This window comes from Oncorhynchus keta, chromosome 29 (genome assembly GCF_023373465.1).
Source record: "Oncorhynchus keta strain PuntledgeMale-10-30-2019 chromosome 29, Oket_V2, whole genome shotgun sequence".
Taxonomy (NCBI): domain Eukaryota; kingdom Metazoa; phylum Chordata; class Actinopteri; order Salmoniformes; family Salmonidae; genus Oncorhynchus; species Oncorhynchus keta.
This window is the reverse complement of record NC_068449.1, coordinates 40,336,754-40,350,257: the sequence shown is the minus strand read 5'-3', so window position 1 is coordinate 40,350,257 and position 13,504 is coordinate 40,336,754. Positions and strand designations below refer to the sequence as shown.

Sequence of the window (13,504 nt, the reverse complement as noted above, 5' to 3'; positions counted from 1 at the left end):
ATTCCAGAACCACAGCAGTGGCAGCTGTCTAGGCTGATGACTATTGTCCCTAATCTAAGGTGACAACTTTCAGACAAACATCTGTGCTGCTTCCGAAAAGTATGAGTCATTCTGTGACACAGTCTTTGGCTTGTCCCGGAGTTCTGTGGAGATTCTAAAGCCCATGTTAATCCTGTGCGAGTTACTGAGGCAACATTACTCATTAGCCTTCACGTACTGGGGGCATGTCTAGTATAACTCACGTTGTCGCCAAGATTCAGGCTAAAGAGACACTGAGCAGCACCAAGCATTGTCCCTCTGTGCTAGTCCGATGCTAACAAAATGGCTAACACAAAGGCAACCGTAAAAGGTAACCAGGACGTGTGCTCCGGGCATGTGCTGACAAAATGGCAGGTGTCTTCAGACATTTTCAACATGTCCCTGATTGAGTCTGTAATACCAACATGTTTCAAGACCACCATAGTCCCTGTGCCCAAGAACAAAGGCAACATGCCTAAATGACTACAGACCCGTAGCACTCACGTCCGTAGCCATGAAGTGCTTTGAAAGGCTGGTAATGGCTCACATCAACAACATTATCACATAAACCCTAGACCACTGACGTGGAGCAGGTTGAGAGCTTTAAGTTCCAACAAACTAGAACGGTCCAAACACACCAAGACAGTCGTGAAGAGGGCACGACAAAGCCTATTCCCCATCAGGAAACTAAAAAGATTTGGCATGGGTCGTGAGATATTCAAAAGGTTCTACAGCTGCAACATCGAGAGCATCCTAACTGGTTGCATCCCTGCCCGGTACGGCAATTGCTCGGCCTCCGACCGCAAGGCACATCAGTGGGTAGTGCGCACGGCCCAGTACATCACTGGGGCTAAACTGCCTGCCATCCAGGACCTCTACAACAGGCGGTGTCAGAGGAAGACCCTAAAAATACCGGAGTGCCAAGTCTAGGACAAAAAGACTTCAACAGTTTTTACCCCCAAGCAATAAGACTCCTGAACAGGTAATCAAATGGCTACCCGGATCTGAATTGTGTGCGCGCACCCCCAACTCCTCTTTTACGCTACTGCTACTCTTCTGTTTATTATATATGCATAGTCACTTTAACCATATCTACATACTACCTCAATCAACCTCACTGACTAACCAGTGTCTGTAGGAGTTACTACTTTTTATAGCCTCGCTACTGTATATACTCTCGCTTCTGTTTTTCACTGTCTTTTTACTTCTTTACTTACCTATTGTTCACCTAATATCTTTTTTGCACTATTGGTTAGAGCCTGTAAGTAAGCATTTCACTGTAACCTGTTGTATTCGGCACACGTGTCAAATAAACTTAGATTTTATTTGATAAAGGCTAACGCACAAGCTAACACTAAGGCTAACACTAAGGAAAACCCTGAAAGTTACTGAAAAAAATGTTTAAAAGCCCACTGGTCTAAGACTATGCCATTGCTAATGCTAACGTGATGCTATTGCTAACAGCGGAAGACTCACCAGGGTGAGGAGGAAGCTGCTGATGGTGCGCGCAGCCTGGCAGAGGGCGCTGTACTCCTCCAGGAGCAGCGAGATGAACTGGTGGGCCTGCGGGGGGCCCTGGGCGGCGGCTGCCGCAGCCTTAGAGCCGGTCGACAGGTGCTTGAGCAGGCGCACCTTCATTTCTAGGACGTACTCGCGGGCCTGCTGCTCCAGCCTCTGGTAGAGCTGATACGGGTCCTTCTCGCACAGCCTGAACAGGAGGTGAGAAAGATGGATATCATAAGACCCAGCGTACAATATGCGAATACTTGTAGTGATTATCTATGGTGGTCAGACCTGGGTCAAAAGCATCTCCAACACTTTCAAATGACTTGAGTTTGATTTAGTTTTCCTGGAATGACGTAACAAATGGCCTAGTAGTAGCAGAGGAAGGTTTAGCCTCTGAAATGACTTAACATTTTCTGAAGGTAATCTCTTATCTGGCAAAATTGAATTAGGGAAAGTGAGGTAACCACTCCTCAATGATTACTCTGGTACTCTTGTCAGATAACTGATCACGTTGAAGATGGAAGTGAAAAGAGGATAGTAGGGATGGGAGCGAGAAAGGAATGAGGCAGGAAGCAGCGAGAGATGGAGGGTAGAAATGAGAGAGTGTAAAGGAAAGTATGAGGGAAGGAAAGATGGAAGGAATAGAAAGAGGGGAGAAAGGAAGAAGGCAGACTGAGGGAAAGAGGGTGGAAGACATGCTGCCTTTTCTCTAGCTGGGTCTCCTTACCTGTCCACCAGCTCCTTCATGCCCTCCTTGTCACGGTCCAGGGGATGGTCATGGTCGTCGGCCAGCGGCGTGCCTGTCTGGCGGTAGATGCACCGCACTAGGTAGCGTACCTCTGACCAGTGGTTCTGCAGCAGCTGGGACTCGCGCTCTGACTCGGCCGAAATCTCCCTGGAGGGGGTGAAGGTCAAAGATGTAATTGTGATGAGGACACTGGGTGCTCTTAGACAAGGGACCCAGGGTCATGTTCATTAGGGCAACCAACAGTAGGGCAACCAACAGTAGGGCAACCAACAGTTAAACATTTAGCAACAGAAAACAAAAATGAGCATTTCCTACTTCATTTACTATATGAATACCCATATAGTAGAAGTATTAGTGATTCTGTGCATCCATGTTCCTCTTTTAATGGGCTGATATCCAGTCCCTCCAGGATTCCACTATTCTGTGATTGTTTTTTTCAACACAAAAATCAACGAATCCACTCATTTATGCGTGAGCTCGCAATTTTGACCAATCTCCGCACAAGTGTCCAATCAAAAGAGGGTTTGCACCTAGGATCACTGTTACCATGAAAAACAGCCCAATCAAACAACAAACTCCCCCCGTAAGCCGATGGTTGATTACTGACAGATAATGACTGACAGGCAGAACAATGAACAGGAAACCATCTCATTTACCAACAAAAATCATAGTTAAAGGCCGTGCAAAACTATTTCCAAATGTTTTACATTAAAGTGGGGGCAAATAGTTTTGCACTCTGAGCAGCGTTGTGCTGGAACACCAGAGCCAGTGAAGCATGTGAAAAGGTCTGAACCACAGCATGTGAGCAAAGCTGAGCGATTTCCTACCGCTCATCTAAAAACCTCAACAAAATTCACTCTATTCTTCAAAATCACAATTAAAAAAAAAAAACTATTTTTGTGACTACCTGGACCAAGCATTAAAACAAAACCATATGGATTTGAATGAAAACTATTTTCATAAAAATGAAGATTCATGTGAGACGCAAGCATCATTTCAAATATATTACATGTCATATTAAACAGCATAGAAACACGCCAGACAGGGAGCCTAAGAAAGAACGAAAATGTATTATTTAGGCTACGTTATTCCAATTATTTCAAGCCTATCAAGAAATATATAGTGAAGCATTTGTGAGTGCAACACAGTAGTCTGGTAGGGACATAAAGATTTTTCTATTATTTTGTGTTATTGACTGTACGTTTGTTTGTGTGTAACTGTTGTTTTTGTTGCACTGCTTTGCTTTATCTAGGCCAGGTTGCAGTTGCAAATGGGTCTTCCAAATGGACAATGACCCCAAGCATACTTCCAAAGTTGTGGCAAAATGACTTAAGGACAACCAAGTCACAGTATTGGAGTGGCCCTCACAAAGCCCTGACCTCAATCCTATAGAATATTTGTGAGCAGAACTGAAAAAGCTTTTGCGAGCAAGGAGGCCTGCAAACCTGACTCAGTTACACCAGTTCTGTCAGGAGGAATGGGCCAAAATTCACACAACTTATTTTGGGAAGCTGTTGGAAGGCTACCCGAAACGTTTGACCCAAGTTAAATAATTTAAAATCAATGCTACCAAATACTACTTGTGTGTTTTTATCTTCTGACCCACTGGCAATGTGATGAAAGAAATACAAGCTGATATAAATAATTCTCTTTCACATTCTTAAAATAAAGTGGTGATCTTAACTGCCCTAAAACAGGGAATATTTACTAGGATTAAACGTCAGGAATTGTGAAAAACAGAGTTTAAATGTACTTGGCTAAGAGGTATGTAAACTTCCGACTTCAACTGTAGGATGCGACGTACTAAAAATGAAATACAAATTAAAAGCAAAAAAGGATGGTCTATTGTACAGAGAAGAGAACAAAAAGTTTGAGATCAGATTATTTGTTTGTAAATAGTTTGCTACAATGACGCACTTAGTTATCTACCCAACTCTTCCTTTCTCTTAGCATGCACAGGCAGAGGTGTAAAGTATTTAAGTATAAATACTTTAAAGTACTACTTAAGTAGTTTTTGGGGGTATCTGTACTAGAGGTCGACCGATTAATCGGAATGGCCCATTAATTAGGGCCGATTTCAAGCTTTCATAACAATCGGAAATCTGTATTTTTGGGCGCAGATTTGCCGATTTAAAATATATATATATATTATTTTTACATCTTTATTTAACTAGGCAAGTCAGTAAAGAACACATTCTTATTTTCAATGACGGCCTAGGAACGGTGGGTTAACTGCCTCTTTCAGGGGCAGAAAGACAGATGTCCACCTTGTCAGCTGGGGGATCCAATCTTGCAACCTTACAGTTAACTAGTCCAACGCAATAACGATCTGCCTCTCGTTGTGGAGACTGCCTGTTACGCAAATGCAGTAAGCCAAGGTAAGTTGCTAGCTAGCATTAAACTTATCCTATAAAAAAAACAATCAATCATAATCACTAGTTAACTACAGATGGTTGATGATATTACTAGATATTATCTAGCGTGTCGTGTGTTGCATATAATCTGACTGAGCATACAAGTATCTAAGTATCTGGCTGAGCGGTGGTAGGCAGAAGCAGGCGCGTAAACATTCATTCAAACAGCACTTTCGTGCGTTTTGCCAACAGCTCTTCGTTGTGCGTCAAGTATTGCGTTGTTTATGACTTCAAACCAATCAACTCCCGAGATGAGACTGGTGTGACCGAAGTGAAATGGCTGGCTAGTTAGCACGAGTTAATAGAGTTTCAAACTTCACTCGCTGAGCCTTGGGGTGGTTGTTTCCCTTGCTATGCATGGGCAACGCTGCTTCGATGTGGTGGTTGTTGTCGTTGTGTTGCTGGTTCGAGCCCAGGGAGGAGCGAGGAGAGGGACGGAGGCTACACTGTTACACTGGCAATACTAAAGTGCCTTTAAGAACATCCAATAGTCAAAGGTTAATGAAATACAAAATGGTATAGAGGGAAATAGTCCTATAATAACTACAACCCAAAACTTCTTACCTGGGAATATTGAAGACTCATGTTAAAAGGAACCACCAGCTTTCATATGTTCTCATGTTCTGAGCAAGGAACTGAAACGTTAGCTTTCTTACATAGCACATATAGCACTTTTACGTTCTTCTCCAACACTTTGTTTTTGCATTATTTAAACCAAATTGAACAGGTTTCATTATCTACTTGATGCTAAATTGATTTGATTTATGTATTATATTAAGTTAAAATAAGTGTTCATTCAGTATTGATGTATTTGTCATTATTACAAATCAATTTTCCTTAGTTAAAAAAAAAAAAAAAAAAAAAAAAAAAAATTGGCCGATTAATCGGTATCGGCTTTTTTGGCCCTCCAATAAACGGTATCGGTGGTGAAAAATCATAATCGGTCGACCTCTAATCTGTACTTTACTATTTATATTTTTGACAAATTTTACTTCACTACATTCCTGAAGAAAATAAAATGTACTTTTTACTCCATGAATGTTGGTTCAATTCACGCACTATCAAGAGAACATCCCTGGTCATCCCTACTGCCTCTGATCTGGCAGACTCACTAAACACACATGCTTCATTTGTAAATTATGTTGGAGTATGCCCCCGGTTAAAAAGAAAGAAAAAAAATGGTGCAGTCTGGTTTGCTTTATATAAAGGAATTTGACATTATTAATACTTCAGTATATTTAAAAACAAATACTTTTCCACTTTACTCAAGTCGTATTTTACTGGGTAATTAGAGTCATTTTCTATTAAGGCATCATTACTTTTACTTAAATATGACAATTGGGTTCTTTTTCCACCACTGTGTACACGTAGTAAGTACACCATCATGCTTTTGGGATGTGTCTTTTCAGATTCAACAAAGATTCTTTAGTTGTGGACACTACATCATCGACTCCCTCTCTTGCTCTTGGTCCTCATCTTTGTAAGTCACCTTGATTGATCAGTTTCTTTATGAAAATATTTAGTTAACTCCATCACAGTAGCTAAAGCAAGGGGCTATAGCAGCAGCACACAAGGAGACTACGAATGCATCCTGGGCCGGGCATGCCCCGAGTTTGTGAAGTGAGCGCTACTGCAGCGAAATTGGAGCTGGAGAGAAGGCCGACGCTCCAGCCTTTGGGAATCTTGCGCCAGTCAAACTGGGCACACTCCACATCTGCTCCAGCTTCGCTCACATACTCTGGTCCGAACAACCACCACAGCAGAGCCAGATCACTGTGACCGAAGAGATAACAGGGAAATATGTGGTAGTTATCTGCAGTTTGCGAACAAGTCGTTCTTTTTTAAATGACTTGACTGATTTGAGAATCATTTATTTTGTTTGAACTGCTGGCCGCAATAAATCAATGAATTGCAGTGAAGGATTGATACATGCTCCTCTGTCTCAGTGGCTCCAGAGACGTGTTCAGACCAACAACTGTCGATCATATGTGCGCAATAGAAAACAGATTATGCTGCATTATAGAGAACTATTCGGCTTAAAACCTTACTAGTACTGAGCACATAACCTTTTACTGCTTTATATGAACAAATATGACCAATAACAACAATTCAACAAACTGAATAAGTTCCACAGACATGCGACTAACAGGAATTGAATAATGTGTCCTTGAACAAAGGGGGGTCAAAATCAAAAGTCAATGCTGCTGGTGGCCACACCAGATACTAAGTACTGCAGTGCATCTCCTCCTCATGGACTCCACCAGATTTGTCAGTTCTTGCTGTGAGATGTTACCCCCCTATTCCACCAAGGCACCTGCAAGTTTCCGGACATTTCTGGGGGAAATAGCCCCTAGCCCTCAACCTCCGATCTAACAGGTCCAACAGGAAATCACGCACAGAACGAGCAGTATGGCTGGTGGCAATTTTATGCTGAAGGGTCATGTCAGGATGAGCCTGCAGGAAGGGTACCACATGACGGAGGAGGATGTCTTCCCTGTAACGCACAAGCTCAGTCCAATGATGCTGTGACACTCTGCCCCAGACCATGACGGACCCTCCACCTGAATCCTGGTCCAGAGTACAGGCCTCGGTGTAACGCTCATTCCGTCGACGATAAACGTGAATCCGACCATCATCCCTGGTGAGACAAAACCGTGACTTGTCAGTAAAGAGCACTTTTTGCCAATCCTTTCTGGTCGCAGGTGTGATGTTCAGATGTACCAATCCTGTGCAGGTGTTGTTACACGTGGTCTGCCACTGTGAGGACGATCAGCTGTCCATCCTGTCTCCCTGTAGCGCTATCTTAGGCGTCTCACAGTACGGACATTGCAATTTATTGCCCTCGCCACATCCGCAGTCCTCATGCCTCCTTGCAGCATGCCTAAGGCCCGTTCACACAGATGAGCAGGGACACTGGGCAACTTTCTTTTGGTGTTTTTCAGAGTCAGTAAAAAGGCCTCTTTAGTGACCTAAGTTTTCATAACTGTGACCTTAATTGCCTATCGTCTGTAAGCTGTTGGTGTCTTTACGACCGTTCCACAGGTGCATGTTCATTGTTTATGGTTCATTGAACAAGCATGGGAAACAGTGTTTAACCCGTTACGAATTACGATCTGTGAAGTTGTTTGGATTTTTACAAATTATCTTTGAAAAGACAAGAGTCATGTCATGAAAAAGGACATTATTTTTTGCTAAGTTTAGCTTATTTTGTCACAAACTGAAATTAGGTGACCTATTAGAGTTTTAGCAAACAGGTAATCTATCAAGTGAGTTAAAGTATTTGAAAGAAAAAGAAAACAAGATGCTGATGGACAGAGATCAGCCAATAAAACCAGCGGATTGGTCGTCCACTCCAGACTGTTCGACAGAGAGAGAGCCGGCTGGTGGACTAGATTAGTCATTATCTGACAATGCTAGAAAGGATGGCAGCACAGGTGGCGGCTTCTTGAAACTCCCTGAACACATAGCTGATATACTAGGCTAGCTCAATATGTCAAACGATAGACACTTTCGTCCTTTCTAGTGTGGTTGTCTAGTGACCACCACAAATGTGTCCATCCAGCTCACCGTCTCTCGTTGCAGGCCTCACAACTGCACACGGTGTCAGCGGTCATAGGGGTGGTGAGGTCTGGGACGGGGAGAGTGGGGAGTGTTGGGGGTGTGCCACCATTGGTCAGTCTGCCCCCTGTGGCGGGCAGCTCTTGGCCCAAGCCTCCATTACCCACAGGCATTTGCAACTGGAAGTCTTGGCTCTGGGGGAATGAGAAATTACAGAGCATCAGAAAGTGCAAAACAGCAGTGATAATGCAACCAAGCGTGACCATAATAGTGACATAACTTTACCAACTGTCACCTTAGGTTTGTATTCTGAAGTATTTAATTGCAGCAAAGTGCACATAGAAGTCGATGCTCGTTATACTTGACTAGACACAAAATTCCAGAACCTAGCTGCAATTAATTCCGGAAATTAGAGAACGTAAATCAAGCAAATAGCAGAAAAAGAGATGGAAAGAAAAATAAGCGCATTCCAGGCCAGAGGGGCACTGCAGGAATTGTCGGGCTCTCTCCAACTTCAGAATTCAATTAGCCGCTAGATGTCGCCAACAGAGTGGCTCTTACGAGTGAGGCAAGACAGTGTACACGGAACAGCCATTAACATGAAGTCATTAGCAAGAGAGACATCTAAACACTGGTGTGGCTTTCAGTCTTATGTCATTATCTCCCACTGATAGTAAAGGAGGAGCCAAAGACTATAATGCTGAGTCATCAGACAGAGGGAAACTGTAACGTTATACAATCTGTGCATTTGTTCAGGACTCAGGTGTTTCTGCTCCTTGTTACACCTCCACCTGTAGCTTGCCTGTTTCTCCCACTTTCTCTGCGTGTGTGTGTATGGTACGGGTCGGTGTTTCTCTCTTTGGTTGTTTTCGACATCATCAAATCTGTCATGCATTTGGGTAAATGTTGACAGACTAATCTACAAATAATAATGAGTAGTTATTTATGGCAAGGTAATTTGTCGATTAGTCAGTCGGCTGCAAGCCCTCTGTCTCCTTACCTATTTATTCCTTGTTGTGCTCTACCTTTAGTATGCCTGTCGCCATCACGCATCTGCGCCGTCTCTATGGAGGTGTTCGAGCGGTAACGCTAACAAAGCCGATAGTAGACGAAAGTCAGCGAGTAAAGTCAGGGAAGGTATCTGCGACAGCAAGGCTCCGATCAACATGGAACTGTCTGCTATTGCTAATAAAAGTGTATCTTTATAAAAATGTCTATACCCCCATATCACACTCACAACATGAAAACATAACGTGTGTAAAATGTATTGATTAGAGTTCTCAAATGTCACTTTCGTTTGCATCTCATGTTTCTGTAGAATAGCAGTAAAGCTGGTTAAAATTTCAGTCATGTAGTTGGTCACGTTCGCACGGGTCAACCAAATAACACCCTAATGATCGGTTGACAAATAGTGCCTCCCACAATGCAGGTGATGGCTGCATGGTGGAGTTGGTAAGAAGCAACTGCAGCGACTTGAAGGCGAATTCATTTTTTTAAAAACTGCATGACCTTCGATCACATGGTTTTGGGAAAGTTCATGCAGTCGACCTGGAGGTGCAAGTCAGAAAATGTTCATCCCCATAATGCAACACACTTTGAAAGGCCTAGACAAAATGTTTATGTTATGATGTTACACCAATGCCTGCCTGCATCTATCTGGCGTTTGGCTATCCACTAACTGCACACAAATATCCATTTAAACAGCCTTTGTCATTCAGTTCATTGGTCCAGCATCACCTTTTCACCACCCTACTTCTCCCTCCCTCCACCCACACCCCTCCACCAGCCCGTGGTGACTCACCACCAGTGACTGCTCCAGGGAGGAGTGGCGGTCCTCCTTCTCTACTGTGCGCCGGCAGTCGGAGCACACCCACAGGGGTAGATGCAGTGCGCTGGGGGACTGTGCCATACCATTCTGCCCTGCCCCGGGGAGCCCCGTGTCAGGATGGAGGGTGCTGTCTGGCTTGCGCTCACTCCGGCACAGGAGGCAGCGGTCACCGGTAGTGGAGTATGGGGCCCTCTGACTCAGGCCAAATGTGAACGGGGTCTGGTGGTTGGAAACGGAGTGGATGTCAGTTAGACGAGTATGTAGCACTACTGTAGTGGCAGTAACCAGTAGCTACTAACTAGTCCTCCAATATGAAGCCTACACAGGCAGGTTCTAAAGTTAATTAAGACAATGTCACGGGCAGTAAGCACAAACAGGTAGAACAAATGTTTAATTGGAAACTGAATGGTAGAGTTATTGGTCCTAAAGTTTAGGATGGGCCATTTCCATTTTTTTCATACATTTTGTGCCTACTGAACGCCACCCCGGGGCTTTACAGTTCACACAGACAGTGATACTCAGAGCAGATAAACTGATGCTGATCTATGTTACCGTAGGCCTAACAGGAGTAGCTGCGGAGACAGTGAGTGATGTATTACCTGAAGGACTCCAGAGAAGTCGGAATTCACCGGCCCCTCCGAAAATTGTGGTGTAACGTTACCGTTCATAGGGACCTGGAGGACACAAAGGGCCCGACATGAACCAACACCTCCGGAGTCACCCCTCTCATTAGCACCGATGCCAAGCGTCAATTACAAGGCTATCTGAAGCATGTTAGCACTTGACCTGACTGGGGGCTACTTGGCCACACACAATTAAGGTTTGTCTTCGAATTATGTTATTTGAATTACAAATAAAACACAAAGCAGTTGATGTGTCCTGGCGAAATTGCAAGGAACATATGCAGATATTACGTTTCATATTAATGCTCAGCGCAGCAGTATATTGACGAGGCCAGCAAGGTCACCTGCTGTTTCTGTCTTCAACAGCTGATCTTTACATATGCGGAGGGTAGTCTCGATTTGGAATTGATAGATCAAATGCAGTGTATGTATGCACTATGCAAAGATTTGTGTAAACATCTGAAGAATTAATCAGAACACATTGATGAGGTAAACAAAAGGTTATGAGGAAAAACTATATTACTTCTTAGATGAAAATAATAGTCCTGACTAGTGTAAATGCTGAGCAGATCTATGCAAATTCTTTCCACAATAAGTAGCCTGGCCTAGCTGCTTTGTTTGTCAAGGAGTGGGACCTTCCCAAGACAGGTAGCAGATGCCATGTAAAGTAAGTACACGAGCCAGCATCTCTTGGCAGCTGTCTTTCTCTTTCATTGAGTACACAACCATCAAGATTAATAATTTGACCAATAACTGGTCCTGCAAGAGATGGGGCCTACTGAATGTATATGATGGAGAGGATGTCTGGCATATAGGCTAGTTATTCTAATGAAACTCAATCTTTGAATGAGTGCAATACGTTGCATTTAGCTCAAATCAGACTTTCCTTGGATTTGCTTAGACAGTGACTAGGTATGCAAGTTATTAACAAGTCTGCATTATGGACTTGTTTGGGAATATTGGCTCATTATATGAGAAAGTCCTTCAGCCCTAAAGATGGTAAACCTAGTAGTAGCCAATGTGAGGTACACATGATAGGCCTAGTCTTTGGTGATTAGTGGATGTTGTTTCCCTGGCTACTGTTGTGATATAGAGAGACTGACAAGGCATAGCTACAATATATGGAGAGGTGGTTAGAAACCGAGAGAGTAAAGCAAGACACTCAATATGCCATTTCACAGCAAAGTATGTAATGTTGTTATGTTAGCTATGCCATAGGTACATTGCAGGATCGTGGTTTATTTGGCTGGCTTGGCTGTGTGACAGTAGTCTTGCAGTTGTCTTACACGTTATTCTTGTGCCTGTAAACGCAGCGGACGACCTAACTACTTAACCTACCTATGAAATAATTGGTTCGAGTAAACAAACTATAGGGCTACTGTTACTTAGCAGATGACACTGACAGACTCGACTGAGACTTCCTGTAACGTTAGTCTGGTGAGCCACTACTCCTGCTAAAATTGTGAATATGAAAACATCAGACAAGAAATGGAAGGCCAACTGGCTGTACAAATTGATGCGAAATTGTTAGCTAGCTGCATTCTGTAACTAGTTGCTAGTCAGTTACAAAAGACAATTCAGTTTAAGGGCACAGTGCAGTGTCGATGGTCATCTTGGTCATAGCTAACTATCTAGCGTGTAAACTAAGTTATCCATCTAGCAAGTAACAAACATCCACTCACACACACAACGTTGCGAACAGTTAGCTAATAAGCTAATAAGATAACGACTGTGGAGTAAGCAAATTATGCTATTTTCGGGCTGTCAACATTGTGGTTGTCGAGTAGCTCGAACAAGATGGCTAGAAACGTCAGCCAGGCTAGTTTATGTTCAAGTTGAGCAAGTAGCTAACACGTTACCTTATCTGGAAAGTTTACTAACGTGGTTAGCCAACTAAACGAACTTGTTGGCTGTTGTCAACGTCGGGTTGCCATTTCCCGAGTTAACGTTAACTAACTAGCTACCTCAGTGGCTTAGCTAACGTTACTGAAGAATGTCAGGCCTCAAATGTCTCGATTATGTGTAAACGCGATCTCTAACGTTAGTGTTCAATACGTCGACTGTATATTCTCACCTCTCCGTTCAGGCCTGTTATAGAGACCATGTTCCCATTTCCAGAGCTCCCTGGTGTCAGAAAGCCCATGGTAGACACGGGTGTTGCCGTGGCTTGAGGACTCAAGGCCGTGGCTGAAACCCCGGCCTTGCCACTGGTACTGCAGACAGTGCTACTGCTGCCACCGCCCCGCTTGTTCTTCCTGCGTTTAGCTCCTCGTTTAGCATCGGTTGGACTCATTTTCCCACAAAAGTCAGAGACAACTTGCCGTTCAGTACAGGCAGAGTCTCAGGTGGAATGTCTGGCTCAAATCACTCTGTTATAAAAATACGATATTTTTAAAGACTTCCACTTAGACAGCTAACCCAGTACCTTTAGAGTCCTGATAGACTTGAGATTTCAATATGGCCACTGGACAGGAATTGGCTGCTCGAGCTTGCGTTGCAACAGTACGTTCCCCCCTCTGTCTTTGAGGATTCATGGGAAATGATGTTTTTTTCCGTTAGTGCTGGGGAGATGGATAATGACAGACTGGTTTTCTGACTGCATCCCCAAAATTGGAAGAAACACCAGAAGTGACCATTCATGATCCCATTCATAACCACTCCAGTTCATCAATACAAGTGGCAATTTGTATGCTACAGATATATGCAATTATGTGTCCTCAAGGGGTAGTGGCAAGTATTTATCATTTCAGTCAAGTGATCTGTACTAGGTCATGACAGATTGTTCATTGCATTAACTTGGCTTCACTGT

The 13,504-nt window shown here is 43.5% G+C and overlaps 1 protein-coding gene across 1 annotated transcript in view; it reads right to left on the bottom strand.

The window, feature by feature from the left end:
- LOC118362889 (protein FAM193A-like) overlaps positions 1-13,209 on the bottom strand; it is a 42,587-nt gene extending 29,378 nt beyond the window's left edge. The window contains exons 1-6 of the mRNA XM_035743603.2: positions 12,770-13,209; positions 10,672-10,746; positions 10,046-10,291; positions 8,254-8,438; positions 2,252-2,419; positions 1,495-1,726 (exon numbers count right to left, since the gene is read on the bottom strand). Coding sequence (XP_035599496.1) covers positions 1,495-1,726; positions 2,252-2,419; positions 8,254-8,438; positions 10,046-10,291; positions 10,672-10,746; positions 12,770-12,988 — 1,125 coding nt within the window. The 5' untranslated portion in view covers positions 12,989-13,209. The remainder of the gene's footprint in view (positions 1-1,494; positions 1,727-2,251; positions 2,420-8,253; positions 8,439-10,045; positions 10,292-10,671; positions 10,747-12,769) is intronic.
- Between the last annotated feature and the right edge of the window lie 295 nt (positions 13,210-13,504).